General features: G+C 41.7%; 1 protein-coding gene across 2 annotated transcripts in view; it reads left to right on the forward strand.

Annotated features, from left to right (window-relative positions):
* The first annotated feature begins 300 nt into the window (after nt 1–300).
* The window catches only part of ryk (receptor like tyrosine kinase), a 31,003-nt gene continuing 12,101 nt past the window's right edge, over nt 301–19,202 (forward strand). The window contains exons 1-8 of one of the 2 annotated variants that reach the window (XM_053854142.1): nt 301–862; nt 12,483–12,604; nt 12,675–12,774; nt 13,126–13,257; nt 14,685–14,747; nt 15,799–15,937; nt 16,461–16,561; nt 18,263–18,346. In XM_053854142.1, coding sequence (XP_053710117.1) covers nt 619–862; nt 12,483–12,604; nt 12,675–12,774; nt 13,126–13,257; nt 14,685–14,747; nt 15,799–15,937; nt 16,461–16,561; nt 18,263–18,346 — 985 coding nt within the window. In that variant the 5' untranslated portion in view covers nt 301–618. The remainder of the gene's footprint in view (nt 863–12,482; nt 12,605–12,674; nt 12,775–13,125; nt 13,258–14,684; nt 14,748–15,798; nt 15,938–16,460; nt 16,562–18,262; nt 18,347–19,202) is intronic. The other variant, XM_053854143.1, reaches the window with a different exon arrangement.

Consider the following 19,202-nt stretch of genomic DNA (forward strand, 5'->3'; position numbering starts at 1 on the left):
TAAGTTTGTTCTCTGGGGGGAAAAGAACCCGGGCCTCTTCCCTTCAGTGGCTGCCCCCGGCATCCAACTTTGTGTGGATCTGTTTAATTCAATTCAGATGCTTTTGGACGACCACAGAATTTTGCTCGTATTAAATGCACCATGGGCACAATCGGATATAACATCCGCGCAAATGTGTGGTGATATTAACTGTGAGCCGAAGTTCAGTGAGAAGCCGAGATTGCTTGCGCTATTTCCGACCGCCCCTGAAGGCAGCAGTGACTGTGTCGTCCCCCGCCCCCTCCTGAGTGAATTGGAGGACTATGGAGGGAGAACTCTGGATGGACCCGTTTGTTGCTCCAAAACACTCTTCACCGTCTTTCTAGTCGTCAAAGTCTGCTGCTATTCCCGCGTGTGTTAACCCCGGGGGTTGTTTTGACTGTTGGCTAAACTTCGTGAGTCCCTTGAAGCCAGGGAAAAAGTTCTCCGCGGACAGTTGGCGACTAAATTTAGCCTGCTAGTTTAGCTCGGCTGGTGAGAAAGGACAAAAAAACGGGCCGCTGGAAGACGGAAACTAGTTATGTTGCCTCCAGGGATTAACTTCAGGTACGGGTGAGAGAGCTGCGGACACTTGGGGAGATGCCGAGGACAAATGCGAGCCAAACGGCGGGGGTTATGTCGGAGTGGAATCACGGCTCCCGCAGCTCGGCGGAGTCCCGGGGTTGGCCACCGCACTCGGTGCCGTGGAGGATCGGGGGCTTCTTCTTCCTGCTGCTGCTGGAGGGTGCCGTCTGCCTCGCCAGCCCAAGCAGCTTCTCAGGGTCCACCGCCGACAGCAGTGTCAACATTTACATGAGCGTGGAGGAAGTGAGGAAACTCTTAGGTAGGTATCCACTTCAGGCCCGAACTTTGTCACTGTGTGTGGTGTTTGTGTGGCTGTGACAGCCGCAGCTTCAGTTCGTCCTCAAGTGGGGAACTGAGATTTGAAGAAGGCGACGTGTTTATGTCCGCTATACGTTGATTTTACTCAGGTTTGGTTTGGTGTTCTAAATGTTTTATACATTATTGGTGTTGTAGCACGTTTGTTTACCTTCGAGATTATTTGACATGAGCAAACACAACCGGTGCAGGAGACCTCTAGTCCAGCATTCATTTGGAGGTGCTTGTGGCCCGAGTTGGTTATTCTGACTGATTCATTCACGACATTAGGAAATTGTTGGAAACCTCATTAAGGACAAAGTCCGTCGACATTCAGTCACAGCGTCTATGAACTGTCCCCCTCTCCTCCTTCTTTCTGGTACCTCCATCCAAAATGTCCACTCTATCTGCTCTAAAATGTCATACTTGCTACTTGAGTAAAGAGGGCATATAAAGAAGCAAAATTCAATCTACTCTGAATATAGAAAAGTGCCCCTTGATCTTTTTACGTCAGTAGAAGTTGGAAGGTTCAACACCTTGACCATCTGAGCTGCATTTATGAAACCTTTCCCCAAGGGATTATCATTGATGGTCGATGATATATGCAACAGAACACATCATGTAATCGCTGTTGTATATGACGATTGATATGTGCTAGTAAAATAATTGAATCATGTGAAGTACAGATACTCCGTAGTGTTCTTAGGGACACTAACAAGGTTTTTCACGTCTTGTAATCCCAGTCTATCAAATGAGCTCCTGTTGCTTTAAGTATTCCAATATTGAGTTTCCACCATGGTAATACTTTATCATCGATGATATTTTCACTGAAAGCTGAAGTTGGTTGGGATTGAAATATTTGACCTGACAACAACAGTTGTTTTTGACAATGGTGGTCGTGGCAGCGTGTAAACATGTTAATGAGATCAAAGCTTGTTTTGATTTTTTTTAAGAATGTTGAAAGATACTCTTTATGTTTCTTCATTTGTAAAAACAGATGGCAACGGAACTATGGAGTTTTCCCAAATCTGGTATGGGAAAAATGGTTGAGGTATAACTGATACTTGTCCTCTGTTGGTAACATGACAAAGTTTTATGGGTAACATTAAGAGTTTACTTGTTCTTTGGCACTAAATATCTTTGGGTGTGTAGTATGTAAACATGAACTGTGTTTGTTTACTTATGGTTGGAATGCATACTGCAATCCTAAAATTGAGCTGGTTATTTGAGAATAAATGAGCTCATACAACCCATGGCAAACATCATGTAACCACCAGTCTTTTAACTGTCTAGAAAAAAAACACAGATTACAGTTATGACCCAAAACGGAGGTTATTTAAAATAGCAATTTTCTGGCTTCCAGAAACACTGGAAGAAATCAAGAAAAAAAAACAGTCTTGACAACGTTTTTAGGCCAAGCTGAGGAAAAAATAATGTAATCATTTAATTCCAAGGGGAAAAAAACCCTGAACTCTAGCAAACAGTTCATCTCCTCAACACACCACTAGTACTGTACTAATGACTTTATCAGTGCAAATGGTTCTCTTCATCCATCTGGCTTCAACTTTCTCTGGTTGCTGTGGCTAGATCAGCTTTGCAGGTTGGACCCTTTTCCTGGACCATTTTCTTCAACTTCCACCACTGATTTTCAATTGGGTTGAGATCTGGACTCTGTGCTGGCCCTGGCAGTGACCTGATGTTTCTATCTTAAAGGAATGTTTTCACAGTATGTGGTTTTCCACATACTACCAGATTATTAATTAATCACTTATGCCTCCTGTGTCAAAATGCCTTTGAGCAAGACAAGCAAACTATTCTTGTTGCCTTTAAGGCTGCAGAATTTGCCTGTTAGCTAATAGATGTGGAAACACGGTACCGGTTTGCAGGAGTAGCAGTGGGTGTTGACAGTGTCTTTATCAGGATACTGAGAGTAGAGAGTCACATCTGGTGGTCTGTCTGAGACCCAGCTCCTGGTCAAGGGCTTCCTTGCACAGTGAGCTGCATCAGTTAACCAGGTGCCAGGCCAGGGCTGGATTCTTGAGCGGTTTATTCAAGATGTGTCACAGCTGCACCTCCAAACTAGTCATTTAGCATCTGAGTGCCAGTCCAGGGTCTAATGAAGGGGTAAAGGCTTTGCAGCAGAATGTTTTTGTAGACAGAGGGAAACCAACATCTCAGCTTCTCACACACACTCGGCTTCCAAACAAAAACTCTAGCCGTGACATTACCCTTCATCACGAGGCTCACATTCACGGGCCAGCTAATCGATTCGGTGGGGCAGCATTTTTCTTGCACTGAATGTGACTGAAATATCTTCTTTAAAGAAGAAACCTCTGTCTCACATGACTGTGTTAAAACCACCGGCTGGCTGGACCCTGTCTGGTCGCCTTTGTTCCTCATCATGTTGTAGTTATTTCTCTGTTTCCAGACGGGAGCCTCTCTTGTGGTCTGCCTAAATCCACGTTTGGTCGTATGGAGGAATCTCTTAATGTTTGACAACTATGCATGCTTAGCTTAAACATATGTGGGGCCACAAAGTTCCATGATGCATGTGTTTTGAGGGCAGCAGCCACATTTAGTTAAATACTGCAGCTTAAATAAAGTTAAAATGCTCAGGGTGGTTGTTATTTCAAAATCATATCCAGTCGTTGACTTGGGGGCGAAAAACCTCTTTCCTTTGCAACCAGTGACTAGTTGTGCTCCATCAACATCCCTTTTCTCTGCATGAGAAAAGTTCCCCTTTTAGAGAAGTTTTTCTTAGTTCTTAAAGTTACTCTTTAGTTTTGCCCAAAGGAGAGTTTAGTCTGGCAATTCACAGCTGTCGGTGCACTTGCAAGCCTGTGCTGCCTCCAACTCCTCATGGTGTGCAGAACAGCCCTCATGTGGCTCATCCAGTCTGCAGCATCAGGCTGGTAAACAAGGAGTATTAATGTGTTTTATAAAGATCTTTTTGGATTGATGGTTGGTTGTGAAAAAACACACCTTGGCCTCACACGACTGTCCAGACTGGTCCGTAGTAAACATGAGCTACAGCAGACAGACGGCTCAATTCACCCCCTAAATAAAGCTGCAGAGCAGTCTGTCAGACACCACCGGGTTCTACGACTGTGAAACATCGAATTTCTCTTACACTACACTTGGTTAACTACTATAATTAAACATAAACAAATAATGATGTTGTAGACGAAGTCCACTAACACATTTCATCATAAAACAATCAGAATCAGAATTAAATTTATTGCCATGGTCAGTAGGGAGCCCACCAACTAGGAAAGTGTTTTGGAATGAAGTGCTGACAAAAAATAAATAAATAATAAAATAAAATAACAACAAGGCTCTTCACAAATTCAACAGTATGACGGCGGAGGGGAGGAAGCTGTTCCTGTGACGGGAGGTTCTGGTCTGGATGGACCGTAGCCTCCTGCCAGAGGGAAGAGGAACAAACAGTCCATGTCCAGGATGAGAAGGGTCGCCTCTGATCCCACCTGCGGAGACTGTAGTGTGTCCCACAGGTGGAATAGAATGAAAATGTATTTATTGTGATAATTATTGTTATCGCTGAAATGGCAACATTTATCATGATGATTTTTATGTCCATATTGATATTTAACCATATGCCATATCGCCCAGCTCTAGTAACAACAGCAAGCCCTCACAATGTCTGCACCTGCCTACTTACAGAGCGTTGGATGAGCGTTGTGCTCCATGTCAGGAATTGTAGACGAATACGACTAACTTTCTAAACAAGACATTTTTCTAGCTGTAAAAACCTGAGAAAAGGAGGACACAGCTGCCATGTGATCCATAATATTTAGATGATTAATATTAGCATTATTTTGAATACAAAATGAACAAAGATATGGACCATCATATTGACTACACTATACTTCTGGTTTGTAAATTAATGTTACTTGCTGGTACATGGACAGCAGACCTGACATTGTTAAAAGCAACTGTCCAGCTACACAATCATTCTACATATCAAGCTACGATGGCATAATTCCAGATCAGAGTATTGGTTGGCGTCAACGTTATTGGTGGACTAATGGTAGCTTTCCTAGGCTCGGTCTTGAAAGGATTGATGATGGATATCCTGTAAACTGACCTTGAGATGTCCTTGAGTGTCAAAACTTAATCCATAACGTTTGCTCCTGCTGGTGTGCTTCAGATCACGTTGCTAGCTACCTTACTGCTATTGACATTCATGTGGAAAGGGAATTGCATCATTAATCTTTTTTGAAACCTACATTTCATGTGCATTTGTTTTCATTCTTCATAGTGTGACTTTCACTTTGTGAAGTTAGACAGTTTAATCTTTGAGTTTGTCATTAGATATGACATTTACAGTATACACTTCAGGCCTTGCTGTAGTGACATCACCTTGTTTTATATTTACTGTAGCCATCCAAACCTTCCTTAACTGTGCACATTAATCCATCCTGAGCTTTACATGAAATAAGATGAGGATTTGTGGATACGGCTAAGTGGCAACATTGCATGTCAATTAATTTCACTCTCTGTCTGTTCGTTTACAGCAGAAGGTCTGTCAGGTCTGTAAACTTTGATAACTCTACCAAACAACATGATTCACAGGGGGCCTGCAAAAAGTATTTACAGGAAAAAGTCACGGCTGAATTGTAATGGGGTTTGGCATACTGTGCATTTTTGTCTGGATGAAGAGCAGGCAGTGCTCATGATTGTTTTGTCATGTGGCAACTGCTCGCAAACTAGCAGAGCTCAGATCAGGATGTTCAGTCATTGGTGTTGGTTCGCCTTTATTCGGGGTTTGGTTTGGGTTAAATTCTACTACTGAAGGATCACTTTCCATGGACAGGCTCCTCTCTGAACATGCTAGATAGAAGGCCTGGCATCAAGTAGATACCAGATGATTGCCTGATGGTGATGGACCACCACAGTCATTACTCCTTTCAGTCGGGTACAGTAAAAGCTACTATAAAGTCCACTTCCACAGTTCCACGCTAAAAAAAAAAAAAAATTAACAAAAAATCTTTTTTAATTTGGTGCCTTGCGCAAAGTATACATGTCATACATAAACAGGAAATGACTACAGGATGGCTCACTTCATCCTTGAAGTCGCCTTAGCCTGTCTCCAAGTCTATTTAGTCCAGATCCAGGCCTCACTGACATTGTTGAATCAGAAACAGAAGCCATTAATCTAATTGAAAAAGTTTGTCGACAAACTGTAACTCGAGAAATGACATGCCTCCAAACGAAGAGATGTTTTATGACAAAAATCTGTTCCCGCTCCTTTCTGTTCCCTGTAATTGAGCCCACAATAAGAATGTTTACGCACACTTGCCATATCCTATAATAGTGACATATTTTATCCGGCTTTCCACATTAGAATCTCCACTGTGGTGAATCCGTTAAACATCATCCAGAAGAATCTGGTGGAAAATGAGCACAAATATCTGCTGCTCTCACATGGGCTGCAATGCTCGTGTTAGTTCAGTGAGAGGCCAAAGACTCCTAATACCCCCTTAATATGGTATATTAGCACATTACTGTTGAATCACGACAAATGGCATGGATTGTTTTGCTATTTAGCAACTGTAATGAAACCAAATAAGCAAAGCATGGGTGATTTGTGTGACCTGTGACGCCCTAATGCGGGAGGAGAACTGGGCGTGTTTGTCGCATCTGGCCAGTTGTCACTTTTATTTGAGATAAGTTTGATAAGCTCCACCTGAGCCAAGTCGTGTAGCCGCTTTGACTTGGCCAAGTCACGACTTTGTGGCATTTTCATTTATTTGACAGCTGATGATTTATTTCTTTTGAATTATTCAACAGTTATTCAACGTTTTGCTTTTGATCTTGAGTTAGGCTGTAAGAATCATAGCAAAGAAAAACATGGCAGGGAAAGTTGTATCTGCAATTTGAGGTTTTATTATTCTCTTCCCCAGCTGTTTTACCAGCATAGAATGATGCACTAGTGTCCACTGTAGTGGACGTGTTGAAGCAAAACTCAGCGAAAGCTAAGCTATGAAGTTGTTGACTTGTTTGGAGGCTGTCAGCATAGATTTTTCCGATGGCCATCACTGTTTTTGTGAAGTTTACATATGGCCTAGAAGCATCATACTACTCTGTCACATAGGAGCACATCCAGTCATTAACATGCTATTACCACAAAACTGGTTTGCTGTCGCCTTTAATGCATCACATCCTCACTCCCATGGCGTAGTGGGACAGTGGGAAAGTGGATCATTGCATCATATGCTGACACCCAAGGTAGACTTCAGCATTGCGGTTTGGTAAGCCGCTCCTTACATTCTACACGCAACAACCTGACAGTCATCTCGCCCTCCCACCTCTTGCTTCCAACTTTCCAAAATCTATTCAAGCTATTCTAATTCTATAATGAGTGAAATCTGGTTCGGTGAACTAAGCATAGAAAACAAAAAGGAAATTAGTAAAAGTGGGATGTCTAATTTTCAATTCAGGGTGTTTCCAAAATGCCAAGTTTTTTTTTGCAAAATCAATAACACAAATCCAACACTCTCCTCTTTACTTACTTGTGTGGTTGGATTGCATTTATCAGTAGCTTGAATATTTGAAATAAACATGTTTCGTTTCTTTGAGGATCAGTGTAGTTTGAAGTTGAACTCTGTCCACATTGAACAAAGCTTGTGCTGTCCTAGAACTAATGAAAGTGACCTTCACAAAAAATATCTTGGTCACTAGCTTTTCTTTCAGGTGTTCATTTGGTCTGTGCCTCATCACAAATTAAAATACCAGTTTTATTTAACGAGTGTGGGTCAGGCCCAGTGCCACGATTGAGCTGCTCTCCACTTCTTCACTCTCCTGAAAGACGACCAGAGACACTAACAAAGAATCCCCCAACAGTGAAGAGTGATTGGCAGCAGCATTCATTTCCTTCATGCGACTCTCCAAGGGTCCGCTCCCTGAATGAGGTGCTCCCACTTTCTTTTGTATGCGCGGCAAGAGAGCTTCTTTTGAGGATGCAGCTTGTGAGCTTGGAAATGTTTTGGCAGGAGACACATTTCAGCACCACAATAGCAACCACCACTCTTTTGCAGTTTTCAATACCACCTTCCCCATATTTTGACCAAATAATTCCAACAAAGCTAATTCATTAGGTTTTGATGCGGGTTTAGCCAAATGTGCATTGGTGACGCACCTCAGAGGGTTTGATGTCATTGTTGCCGCACTGATCTAATTCCCACCTGGAAGCTCAGCAGCATGGATCAGTGTCTCCTCCATGTTTTTGTGGTTGCATCAGGTACATCATTCAGGCCCAGGCCCACTAACCCCGTTATTTTAAAAACTGGGTGATACGTGAACTCAGGAACTGTCATGACAAGATATGATTATTGCTCTCACTGGGTCTGTCTGTGGTTTACTGTACTGTAAATGATAAAAATAAACAACTGATGCAAGGTCACAACTTTGTAAATTGCTCTTAAATTAAACCAAACAGCTACTGCACTTTTCCACCCAGGCCTTAGATGTTTGTTTGTTTGTTAAGCAAACAAAGGTGCTCCTTTGAGCGATACATGTGCATCAACAAGGTCTCTTTTGATGCGACAGTGGCAGACAGTCTTGCTCAGATTCCTTTTCCTCCATTCACCCCTCTCTGCGCCCTCGGGCGGCTGAATGGAATAAAGAAGCCGGAGTGATGTTGAGGCCGCTTTGAAGAGAATCAAAAGAAACCTCAGAGATAATTAATGACTCATTGCATTTTTGGCTTTTTTTTAAATTGTGTTTTGTGCTTAGATGTGAGATTTTTGTATTTTGTTTTTATGTCTTAGCACTGTGTGTCGTGTGTGGAGCTCAAAATGTGGGGTGATTTTTTATTTATTTTTTCAACAAGACAAGACACAATAAATCCATAGAGTACAGTTATATTTAAGTCTGTCAGATTAGCTGTGGACTTATCCACCACCGTTCACATAACGCCTGATTGTTGTTATTATTACATAGACAGATGTGTGTGTGTATAAGATTTTGAAAACCTTTGTGTGTGGCCCCTATACAGGAGACATCTCTGCATGACAGCAGCAACCTCCTGTGTTAAAATCCATCTTAATGTAATTCTGTATTTGGAGTGACATACATTGTCTGCTTCACTTCATCGATGCTTACAGAAATATTGTAACCAGGCACAAAAGAGTGCTGCTCTACCAGCGTTTCCGTTTTTCGTGTATCTCTTTCATGGCAGTGGACTTGTTTGGTGTTTCCCGTTGATAGCGTTTCTTGTACATCCCCGTTTCTGGTTATCTGACCACTATCTTCCTAGCATGAGGCTAGAATGGCCGTTTATCTCCTGAGCACTCTCGGGTGGAAGCTTTGGGAGGTATAGTGTCCACAGTGTTCACAAGGGTGCCTTTGTTATTACTGACCTGGACCTCACCACCTGGCCTCCGCCATCTTTTGTCCCGCTCCTTCCAAATCGGCAACATGATCTTCAGTTTTCCTGACAAAACTGCATGTCTGAACGCAGTCTGTGGGAAATAGTACTTCACCTTTCCAGTCGCCTCCAGGATGCCAGATTAAATGATATATGATCATCTCAATGATCCCTTTTCCCCAGTAGGTACAATTAACATGTATCAATCATCGTGAATCAGTAAATAATGAGTGCATTCATTTGGCTGTTCCAGCTCCAGAGTAAGTGATTCCATGAATGAAAGTGAAAGTTCAAGGGGCATTTTCTGGTTCTTCGACATTTAGATGTTTATTTAGTTCATGAAATTTGTCATCGAATCGTGGATACATTTTTAGCTTCAGTCTCCCAAACAGCAATGATGGCCTAGTTGTCTCTTGTGTAGTTCTACTTCACTAGTTACATTATAAAATGTTAACAATATCATGTGTAATATTACTATGCCTGCAGTATTCTGTTTTCCTCTGTGAATTATAGTGAGCAGTGAAAAATACCTTTTAAAAATGCCTTTAATTTGTGTACTATTCACTTTCCATGTGAGAGGAATGTCAGAGGACGGCCTGACTTTATGCCCCAGTTGGTGCAAAAACAATCCAAGATTGTTGGAAACTTTTACGTTTCCATTGTCAGGTTGGGAGCATCTATGTGGGTGGCCATCTTCTCTTCCAACTGCCAGTGGAAAGAAATGTCTAATTTGTGATGGGCACACTTTATAAAAAGTGTGGTAAGCATGCGGGTTTAACTGAGCTGCCTCAGAATGACTCTCATGAATCTACAGTTTTTGAGGTTTCATCACCCGGACTTTGAACTGCCATCAACTTTATTAGAAATGTAACTGTTGTGATTCAGGAAAAAAAAACACTCCTTAGACACATGAATAAGTGGGTGTCATGTTTGGATTGAAGAAGTGTTTTTTTTTTTGTTGTTGTCATTAATTAATCATAATTTTCACATTAAAATGGGCCTCTGTTTTTTGTTTTCATTCGACACCATGAAAACAAACCTATTATTTCAATCTCATTGGGTACAACAACAGCATTTTAATTGAATTACTTGAAGATGGCCAATTAATCTGTGTGTATATCATGGAACTACTGACGCTGAAATTAAGTTTGCTGTACGCTACATGTGAAGCTGTGGTGTACAGTTTTTGGGCAATAGTAAAGCCACAGCTTTTTCCTGCAACGCTGGTGAAATCTATTGGCAGACGAAAAAAACAAAAATCAACATAAGGCAATGTGATGTAAGAGATCCTTTTTTCTTTTTAAATACAAAAATGCGCCATTGATGTGAAATTAACTCTGTGAGACCCTTGACGAAATTCAGGCTGCCCACTCCCCCATTCTCAAAGCACTATGAAAGATCGTGCAACACAATCCACTGACTCCCCGGCTCATTGTCCGGTTGGCTGTTGACCAAACAGAAGCGGTTTTACACTGGAAATTATTTTGACTTTATGACCCATGTGTCAGATTCTTCCCCTTTATTTGATCATTTTTTCAATGTCTACATGTCAAGTATTAAGTGCAGATTCTGACCATCATCATGGAGACGCTTCAGTGCAAAGTGTGATCCAAAGTCTGCATACAGTGTTTTGGATCCATTGGTGTTGGAAAGTGAAAATGGAATTGGAGTTTGAAATGGGCGTTCAGCCAAACTATCTACAGCCTTTTGTTTGAGGGATGCATCGGGAAGGTATCAACCCGTTCCAGCCTCTTAAAGTGGGATTGGAAAAATTGCCAATCCTGGCATTTAAACTCTGTTTAGTGATCAGGTTGACGTCACATGCGGCGTCCGTCATAATGATAGCATGGCAGAAGCTGGCGTTGCTGCAGAATAGTTTTCCTGAAGCTGAGCAGAGCGGCAGTTCTCCACTGAGGTTTATAAGATACTTGATACATTTAAAGAGACCAATAATCAAGGATGAGATCGCTCAGAAACTGCGATCATAAACATCCTCCTGAATCTCTCGCAGCAGAGATGGAGCGGGTCCAATGTCGCCTGATCAGACGACCGGGTCTGCAGAGTCTGGTCAGACAGACACACAGGTGGATCTCCTCAAATCTCAACTGTTGAGAGTTTGTTGTGTCAGAAGCACAATTAAAACCACGATCATGAACTAAAGTCATCCACACTCAAATGGTCAGCTGCCGCGCTTGGTTTCGGTTTCATACGGTGCAGAGGTGCAGCAGCAGTGCTGTAAAATTTTAATAACGTCAACACATTGTGTTTTATTATGCATTTTTCCTGGATTTGCGTCACTTTTCAGAGGTAGATTTCCTGTCTGTGATTTCTCTCCACTCCAACTTGAAGTGGTGCTGAATAGAGCAGAAATAGAGTCCTGATATTCATTGAAACATTTTGTTTCAATGAATATTAAGTAAAGTAATTTCATATGCCTTTAACTGAAAGTCTGACCAGTATTATCACACAGCATGGAGAGAAGGTTACTGCTTTAACACTGGTATTGGATCGGCAACTCTGAAAATAAAAATAATAATAAAAATGAAAATTATTTTGTCTGAGGGGGAGTTAGTTTTATAGTCCAATGATTGTGAAAAGTAGTTAAGACACCATTCTCGACCCCTTTTTGGGCCTGCATAGATGCTCGCTCTTTCACCAGCCATCCTCGTGAGCTGGCAAATGCCAGTGAAATGTTTTTAATTGAGTCAATGTGAGAACGGTCTGAGCACTGTGACAGCCTGAGGGTGGTGGGGGAGCATGGCTACATTCCTCCTCTCTCTTTTAACTAGATACTCGGAGACTGATAGATGGAAGCCACTCTGCCAGATCCAGGCTTTCAAGGACAGAACACATCGCTCCAGGCTGAGGTTGGGGATTTCACCACCCCACATTAGACTTGGGTGACTTTGATACAGCCAGAGCCTCATGACAAATTGACTTTACAAGCTACAAACAAGCTTTTTTTATTCATGTGTCTCATTGAACCCCCCTCCTGTTAACCTTTCTATGCCCAGTTTTATTTTTTTTGACGAAAAATTGTGGTCATAATTTGGATGATGTCATCTTTCACCTTTTGTTTTTGCAAATACTTTTCAACTACTAACAGATGTGGTTGTGTCATCTTTTTTCATCTGTGATGGCAGCTATTTCAAAAGCATATTTTAATGATATTCGTGTTTACTTTTTTCTGTTCCAGGTCTAGATGCAGAGCTTTACTATGTGAGAGATGGTGTGGTGAATCATTACGCTCTCTCCTTCATTCTTCCTGTTCCCAGTGAGACCAACAGCCTTCACTTCTCATGGAATGCCAAGACCAAGGTCAGTAAACCTCTCTGGAGTAAGCAGTAAATTTTCATGTCCACAACTGACCTGTGCTGACAAAATTTAGGTCGATTATCGTCTGGGGTTCCATATGGAGAACCCTGTCGCCATGAACCAACCACGTAGTAACATCACGAGTCAGGGGGAGGTGCCACGCTTCCCATCTGGTTTGTTGAACATCTGTTTTCTGTTGCTTCTTTCTTTAATGCAACGTTTGCTCTGTGGCTTTAAATTCAAGATGACTTGTTATAAAAATGATGAAGCCCAAACTGCCATTTGTTTCCAGCCAAAAGGTGTCAGTACCCAGCAGAAATGCCTGGGATATCCTAACCCGATTGAACGCTTTGCAACACTAGTCAAATTAAGTATCAGCAAAAGTTAGCGTGCTTTTCTTGTGGTTTACTGAAGGACAGTCCCGTTCTGTGTGTGTCTGCAAATGAGCAAATGCATCTTGACTGACTGTTCCAATCCAATCCAATTGTGTAGCACTGAGTTTCTCACTGCATTTCTATCTTCAGTCTTCAGAGTGGACCTGTTCTGTTCCGGGAAGGTCGATGGGGAAGCTGTTGTGACTGTGCAGCTCAATCTAACGATCCAGACCAACAACTACACAGCACTCAACTTCAAGAGGAGGAAAATGTGCTACAAGAGTAAGCTTTGCTTTTAAGCTTTTAATACATACATGCAAGTCACTACTTGGTATAAGCCGCAGGACCAGAGAAATGTTGAAATGCGCGTATTTCACAAAAATCAGTAAACTGCAACCCCCTAAAGTTGTATTTAAGCTTCAAAAGGTACATATTTTACAAAATTGTGAGATTTCAGCAAGTGAAATTCAAAACAAAACATTTCATTGTCAAACTCTAAGCCACTGATAAATGCTTCAAATTGACTAGTCAAAGAATGTAAAAATAGATATGTTCTCTCATAAAAACAGTGCGTTTGAGTCACATGCATTTTTCCTTTTATTTATATTTATCGGCTCCTGGCCCATCAGAGGACCAGGTCTATGTAGTTTGTGGCTCAGAGATAATGTTCTCTATAAAATCTGTTCGCTTTACACATCCTACATACCACTATTCACACACTTTAGTTTTGCTCGCATCCTCTCAGCATCTGGCTTGGGCCGTGTTTTTTGGTCATAAAAGTTTTTCATCGGAAAACCAAAAATGCACTTTTGGGTCATTTTCAGTCTATCCCTTGTTTTCAGGGTTAGAACCTAGAAATGTTTATGTTCTTGCTTCAAATAAACAGGTCATAAGATTAATGTTAAGGTCCAGTGTGCCAGCTGTCATTTGGTCTTTTAGGTGTTTTGAGGATATGCTACCATTTCTGCGTCTCTCTTTTTCTGCAGAAAGCAGAAGGAAATATCTTGCTTGAAGTCATGAGTTTAGTGAGATAAACAGTCATGCGCCCATCCTCACATCAGTCCAACACAGAAACATGACTGAACACTTATCAGGGTTTCCTCCAGAATTTTTTGAAACTGTGGCCGAGCGCCTTCTGTTAAATAAAAAACAGCAGCCAATCACCAAGCGATAGAGACAGAGAAACAGAGGAGGATGTTTTGTCGCTAGTTTTCAATAATGACACGTAAGTCTTCACATGATCCATGCCATCCTCACATGGCCTGTCTTTTCATATGTCTGGCCAGAATCTTCAGATTTCAATTATTATGTTTCTTTTGGGATTTTTTACATAATAGACATGGAAAAAAACATCATATGCATGTCCACCTCCGTGACACGTTATGTGTTATCCATTTTGTTACAATGTTTCCACTTCATTTTAATACATTTAGTCACTTGATATTTCATCTTTAAAAGGTTATTTTTCTGAAGGTGTGACTGTGCGCCACACTCGTTTAGATATTGTGGAAACCCTGGTTATCATAGTCAACTGGCTGAAATTTACTGGATGAATTCAGATGAATAAACATGGTTTTACTTGCCTGTTGCCTACTTTCCTATTTATTTCCTTTGTAAAGGAAACTGCATTAGAAGTTGAAAATTCACACATACATTCACCTTCTCCAGTCATTCTTTGTTTTTATGTCATTTGGTGTGTGTTTTTGCAGGAGTTGATTCTGACCCAAAGATCCACACCCACCGTAACAACCAGACATTTCAGCAGCCAGACTGTAAGTATTTCCAAACTGAAACATACGTGCTTGCATCTCAAGTGAGTTACTCTTCGTTCAATTGTCCTCTCCCAAGCTCCGCCTGATACGAGAGACTCTCCTACTGCTTGGATTTATTTAGTCTCTTTGTGAGTCCACTGCCCCAGTAACAAGTTGCCATTAGTGGGTTGGCTCTCTCATGCTTGGGTAGGTCAGAGAATCCTGGGGGCCCTCTGGTGCTTTTAAAGAAGTGATGAGAAAAGCTCTCAGACACACCGAATGCTGCCTTGGAACGCTACTATTCTAGTCATGCACAAAGGCGCCTCAGTCCCCTCGCTTGCCTTTGTCACTTTATCCGACTGACTCCACATTTTGACTCTGGTGTTTCCTTCTTCTGCCTTCTTCTGCCGCTTATCCGGGGTCGGGTCGCGGAGGCAGCATTCGGAGCAAGGAAGCCCAAACTTCCCGGTCCGCACAAACCTCCTCCAGCTCCTCCCGGGGGATCCCGAGGCGTTCCCAGGCCAGACCGGAGACATAATCTCTCCAGCGAGTCCTGGGTCTTCCCCGGGGTCTCCTCCCGGTAGGACATGCCCGGAACACCTCCCCAGGGAGGCGTCCAGGGGGCATCCGGATCAGATGCCCGAGCCACCTCAGCTGGTTCCTCTCGATGTGGAGGAGCAGCGGCTCCACCCCGAGCTCCTCCCGGATGACCGAGCTCCTCACCCTACATTTTGACTCTGGTGTTTCCTTGAGGTCAAAAACAGAAAGGGTTATTTATCCCACTTTTCATTTTAGTCGAGATAGAAACAGATTAAACTTTCACCTGGACATGTGTGAGTGTTGGAGACAACAAACATCTGATTCATAAACAACCAGCCACAGGGGTCAGAGCATCAGGATAGCCAAAAATGACATTTGAACCCTGTTCATGACAAGAACAATGAGCAATCTATGATCCACGATCATCTCTGCTCAAATGGTTAAATGTGAGGCTACTAATCAGCTCATGAAGAGTGGAATGTCGTATCAGAAATTGATGTACGTTTTCATGTGCTCTTCTTGTCCTGTGTAGTTGGTGTGACAGCACCCACCACCTCCACCCAGGTGTTCTACATTAGCGTGAGTGTCTGCTGCATCGTCATCTTCCTGGTGGCCATTGTCCTGGCCATCCTGCACCTGCACAGCATGAAAAGAGTCGAGATGGAGGACAGGTACGTGACTTTTGTTTGTCTCTCCGCACTCTACAGGTGAGGTGCGTGACAACTTTAGGTCTAGGTTTTTCTATGTGCTTTTGTGTGTCAGCGTACCTCTGCTAGCATGAAGCATTATTTTGTGTCTGGAGTGTATTTGGCTCTTATTCCTGGACAAAACACCCCCAAAGTTGTCCCTCATTATGTACCAATTTCTGTTACAATTGATGTGTAAGTAATAATAAAAAATAATAAATTAATCAAATAAAATCTGATCTGAAGCTTTGACAAATATTTTTTATTGTATTTTAATTCCAATTATTATTGTTTTTGTATTTATTTAAAAGGAGGAGATTTATTTAATGGAAAAAAAAGAAAATCAAGCAATTTCACTCTCTCTTGTCCTTTTTTTTACTGTCCGACCAATAGGAGGTGCGCAGTGTCACTTTATCTAGAGTAATGTTGCAGCCACATATTGCGACCTAACTGGTTTAGCACTGTAAGGAACGACTTGTAGCTGAAATAAGGACTCCTTATCTTCCAGTGTGAGCGACAGTGGAAGCTCCCAGGGCCTGTCTCAGCCCTCCACCCAGACCACACAGTATCTGAGGGCAGATACTCCCAACAATGTTGCGCCCGTCACAAGTAAGACTTCGCACCCCACCGCATGACAATAACCCAATCAAAATAGTTTTGCTCAAATGTGCAAATTAAAATGTCATATTTTCATTAGATTTCCTGCTGTGTGGGCCTGTGTATCCTACTTTGTGGGGACCAATTCAGTATCTTTGTGAAGACTGTATGACTTTGTGGGAATATTTGGCTGGCCTCAATTTGAGGATGAAAACTTCAAAAATAACTGGGTCATTATAATGAGGTTTAAGTTTGGTTCAGAGTCCTGGTTAATTTGTTTTGGATGGTTGGGTTTAGGGGGAGAGGCTGGGTACAGCATTATTTTAATGTATGTCAGTGACAGTCCTCACTAAAATAGGAAGACAAATATGTGTTTGTGTATGTGCATGCTTCTTTAATATCGTTGTCAGTCTCATCGTCTCAGCTAATGGGGTTAAGTGGCGTCATATGATTATAGTGTTTGCTTATATATCACGAGATGGTTTTACCAAACATTATTGCATGAGTATAGTTAGAATTTAAAATGTTTTGAAGTGAATGAAAAGCATTTCCACCTTGCGCCCGCCAGAGGACGCTATTTTCAAACACGCCTTGACCGTTATTCAGTAATACACCGGTTCCGTCCAAACCTCCATTCACAGCAGATTGAGACAAAAAAAATACAATATACAATACAATCTGCTAGCATGTCTGGTTCGTTTTGAAAGGTGAAGTAAAGCTGAAACGACGTGATCTGTTACATCCCGGTTTTTCCTCTGCATTTGTTTTTGAAGCCTACACTTTAACTCTGTAAGCTTATATTTTGATGAGCAATTCATGGGTTATTAGCTTTACTGAAGACTGTGATGCAAGTGAGCTGTGCCAGTGCTCTTGATGTCCTTGTCACCTCTGTTGGTGATTTCTTTGTTTATAGCAGTATTATTTCCAGGAGTACCAACCATTTTATCCAGACCTTTAAGAAAGACTCATCCAAAAGGTCCTGCCTTATGTTTGTTTCCACTACATCTAAACAATCCACCACAGCTTAAAAAAGAGCTGCCAAGCCTTCAGAATAATGATCTCTTTTTTTAAGATGAACTCTCTCATGTGATCAAGTGGAAAGATTGAAACAAGCAGATAAAACATGGCGTGAACACGATTAAAGCTTTTGGTGAGTTTTAACAGAAAAAGGCAAGAAACGGCTTTATAACCAAATGACAGGAATATGACAGTAGACTGGAAAAAGATGTAGTGATGAAAAACTGGCGTTGTTTTTATTTTCATTAATTCATTAAGGGTCAAAACCCCTGCTTCCTTGTTTTTCTGTCAAGTGGCTTATTGAATGGCTTTGTTCCGTTCCAGTTGAGAAAGGGGCTGGAGGAGTATTTTTTTATATTAAATCCTGGTGGAACCCCTGTAAGAGCAACTGTATGAGGAGAAGTTTTATTAGTTATAGGCCACTCATCCCCCTCTTGTGGCAGCAATGCCATTACACCTCGTCAAACGCAGCATCCTCATCATTCCTGTTCCATCAAACCATTTTTACAATGCTTTTAATCCCTACGTCAAAATGTCTGTGTCTGAATAAAAGCAAAACACCATTATTCCAGCTTGTGTCGTTGTCAACAGCAGTGCCCCACCATCCAATTCTCCTAAGTGAATGTCCCACCATCTTATGGCTTCTTCCACTCCTTCTCTGCCACCACTCCCTGTCCCTTCTCCTCTTGTCATCAGACAATCACCCTGGTTCTGCACCCATCCTCCAGCTTGCTGGCTCCTCCTTCCAAAACCCTGGTGTCCCCCCTCATGAACCTAAAAGTAAGTTCCTAGAACAGCAATTTTTTCTGTGTTGTAATATTGTGCACCTTCCCACTGAACATTAGGTTAACTATGCTTAAAATTATTGTGAGATATTTTTGGCGCCTCCGTTGCCCACATCCTTACACTTCATGAAGCTGTAGATTATGACCCTAAAATGCTTTATTATATGATGACCAACAACTTAATCATTACAAATTGAGCTTATGGAACAAATAATAGTGATGATTGAATTAATTAAATCTCAATAGGAAATGAGAGAAAAGCTTGTTAAGACAGTCATGGCTGCATCGGTAATGTTATAGATGTATATCAGTTATGATAACATACTAACATAAGTATGCTTGTGAGACTATAGTTCAATTTAAAATGTTTTTGATCCATGCTTTACTTCACTTTTTACCTTGTCATTTTCCCATGACAATGTTTTACTCACACGTACTTTTTCACCTGCCATATCCTCCCCTGAAACATGCTGTGGTTTTCATCTTGCCCACAGTTTCACTTTGAACCCCCCTTTTGTCGTGTCTTTCATGTTGTGATTTTTCAATGTTCATTTCTATCCATGCCGTAACTTTCTACTAATACCACACTTCAACTTTTTCCCCTGTATCCCCTGTATTTTTTTTGGACACACCTCTCTCCACAAACCTAACTGCTCATTGTGTTTGGTTTGATGCAGTTACTTATTTCACTAATAATATTGCACATTCATCTATCAACATTATTTTGGCTAGATAGCAATGGGTGAATGGGCACAACAGTATTCACTGCCCTCCAATGTTGATTGTTTGCCCTTCCTCATTGATAAAAATGTAGAAATGACTCAAAGGAGAAGTTTTACTCTGGAATGTTC

The sequence above is a fragment of the Synchiropus splendidus genome, chromosome 1 (assembly GCF_027744825.2).
Source record: "Synchiropus splendidus isolate RoL2022-P1 chromosome 1, RoL_Sspl_1.0, whole genome shotgun sequence".
NCBI lineage: Eukaryota > Metazoa > Chordata > Actinopteri > Syngnathiformes > Callionymidae > Synchiropus > Synchiropus splendidus.